Genomic DNA, 2,713 nt, shown 5'->3' with positions numbered 1-2,713 from the left:
AACAGGGATATGCAATTTGACCATGGGGACGCAAACTACCCCTACGTACCAACAATGGCGATACTAGATTTTATTTTTTTATTCGTAGTTTGGTTTATATGTTTTACAAATATGAAATAGGAAAGAGTCGCGTTTTTGTTTATAGGTATCTATTATTATAAATTTTTAACCGTCATGTTATTTTAATGATTTTTAGATTTTGGAAATGTGAATTATATTATCAAACAAATATTTCGATGTTTAAATATATATTTTTAAACAAATATTTCAAAGTTTATATATATTTTTTTAATAATTTAAATTAATTTATATGGTTAAATAATTATATCTATATATATATATATAATTTAAATATTATTTTTTAGTGTATATATATATAAATTAAATTAAATTAAATGAAATGAAATGATGTTTTTTTCACGTTTATTTATTTTTACCGGCCATATATATGAAATATAAATTTAATAAAGAAAATTATTTCTGAATTTTGAACTTCTACGATGGATTTTGCAAATACGAAAAATTAACCTGTATGATGCTCAAGGTTAATATCTCTTACGCTTCTACTTGTTCGGATAAGATTGATCGTCTAGGTAACAGCCCAAAAAAAAACCATTTTTTTTACTTTGCATTTCATAATTAATCAATGAAGACTCAAAGTCTGCACACAATCATGGTTTCAGCCATGGCTATCGATTGATGAGAAAAAAAGGGCAAACAATTATGTTTGCCTACCGCTCAACTGGACCTCCAAAAAATAATGAAGTAAACAATTATCTTGCCCACCGGTCAACTGGACATACGAACGATAGCTGAATGCTTCAGCCTTCACAATTACCCAATTACAGAGTCAACGAAAATAATGATCTCCTCTTCAGTGTTTGTCCAGCAATTTTTTGAGATTGAAAGGTGTGATGAAGGATGTATTTCCATTCCAAATATTGCGAGCAACCATCCGGTACACTTTCTGAGTGGGATGGGTTCCATCCCAAAACACGTATTTCTCTGGACGTTTGCAAAGAAAAGCTCTGTATTCTCCACGCTCCTTCTTTGGAATCTCCAGCCTACAAGACACAGCCGTGTTAAAAGGCCCCGCTCCACAGCACGCAGACGTCGTGTTTTTGAAACCTGCAACCAACGCCAGGTCCCATATTGCATTTAGTCAATTCACAAGCAAATCCACGGCTATAACGTTTTTGAAATATTACTGTATTTTACCATAGGATTCGCCGTGTTGAATTAAATTTAATACGAAATCATAAGCGTTAGCAAATAGTATCGTTGCTCCGTCCAATTTTTTATTCAGCTGATTGACGAGCAGCCTGAGACCATCATTAAATGCCACTGCCAGCTGATTTGTAGTTTCCACACATCCACCATTATATGCCTTTACTCGAGTGAGCCTTGAATTTGGAGTACATCCAAGAGGACCGATATCTGATACTAGGAAGTTCCTTGCCCCATTATTATAAAGGCTCTGCAACATCCACATATAAAGAATCCTCCCAAATTTATCATAATTACAAAATCAGCTTAATAATTAGCTCTTTAAAATAAAAATGAATGCTTCATACATACCAACAAGTATTCGTTGTATTTGTTAAGCAGCTGCTTAACGAAATCCGGAACACTTGTGTTCCTTTGGAAAGTGGTATTAGCTAAATAGTTGAGGCCAATATCATTGCCTCCAATGCTAATGGCATACAAGGACTGAGATAGATATTCTTTTGCATTATAATTTCCTCCAAGCTTTTTCCCTACACGCGAAAAATAGTTGGCGAATTGGCGTATTTGGAGGCTTAAAGGTATGATATTCTGCAGCGAACACACCACCAACGTTTTACTGAAAAAAAAAAAAATTCTTCTCTGCATCAATTAGAATGAACATATATCTATTTTGGCACTCACCAAGTAATTCCCCGTGGAATCCAGTAATCCGCTTCCTCCAGATGCGAAATTGATACCACGAGAGAAATCAGATCTTGGCTTCAGATATGGAGGTGGGAACGGCAACCTTAACTTAGTAGCTGTGCATACATTTATATCAGATGTATATTAATCATCTAACGATAGAATCTGACAACCATTAAATATGAGTAAGTGAGAGAAGGCAAATAAATAGAAGAAGAAGGTTTCCCCATAAGGGGGGAAATTTGCTTTAGCGGTTGTGTTGGCAATGAAATTGTTGGTACCAGCGTCTGCTAGAGAATCCCCAAAAATGAACATGGCGGGGACGTAATGGTGCATGGCAGTAGCGAAAGGAAAAGATAAAAACAATATAAGGGTTGCGCTGGAGCAGGCAATAAACATTGCTAAGAACTCCATTGTAAAAGAGTACGAGTGCAGCGAAGTAAGAGAGGTGTGGATGGATGCAGATTAATGGAAAGAAATGCATTTATAGAGATATGATACACGGGGATGAGGAGGCAGGGTTTCTGGAAGCCATGACATTATCGTCCCCATGTTGCGTTCGTAACACGTATTTGGGATAAAAAATGAGCGGCCGGTAAGGTGAGAGCAAATCGCAAATACCGCGAATATTCATTGTCGTGGATGGCTGCCTGCTCCACATTAAATTATATCAATGTCAACTTCACTTAAATGTTTAGTTTTTTTCTTCATATTATATATATATATAATGAGCAAGATTAATATAATCAATAGACAATAATCATAATCATAATAATCCTTGTGAATACGATAATCATAATTA

The 2,713-nt window shown here is 35.1% G+C and overlaps 1 protein-coding gene across 1 annotated transcript; it reads right to left on the bottom strand.

Moving 5' to 3' along the window:
* Positions 1-671: 671 nt before the first annotated feature.
* On the bottom strand, positions 672-2,325 carry LOC149141605 (GDSL esterase/lipase At4g26790-like). The gene is made up of 5 exons (XM_089450160.1): positions 2,085-2,325; positions 1,909-2,027; positions 1,579-1,815; positions 1,219-1,477; positions 672-1,128 (listed from the first exon to the last, which is right to left on the bottom strand). Exons 1-5 carry the CDS (start codon positions 2,323-2,325, stop codon positions 875-877), a joined length of 1,110 nt encoding a protein of 369 aa, XP_089306286.1. The 3' UTR covers positions 672-874.
* Positions 2,326-2,713: the final 388 nt, after the last annotated feature.

This window comes from Pinus tabuliformis, chromosome X (genome assembly GCF_031772625.1).
Source record: "Pinus tabuliformis cultivar Carrire ecotype Pingquan chromosome X, CPIR1, whole genome shotgun sequence".
Lineage (NCBI taxonomy): Eukaryota > Viridiplantae > Streptophyta > Pinopsida > Pinales > Pinaceae > Pinus > Pinus tabuliformis.
The sequence above is the reverse complement of the archived record's forward strand: the minus strand, read 5'-3'. Positions and strand labels throughout refer to the sequence as shown.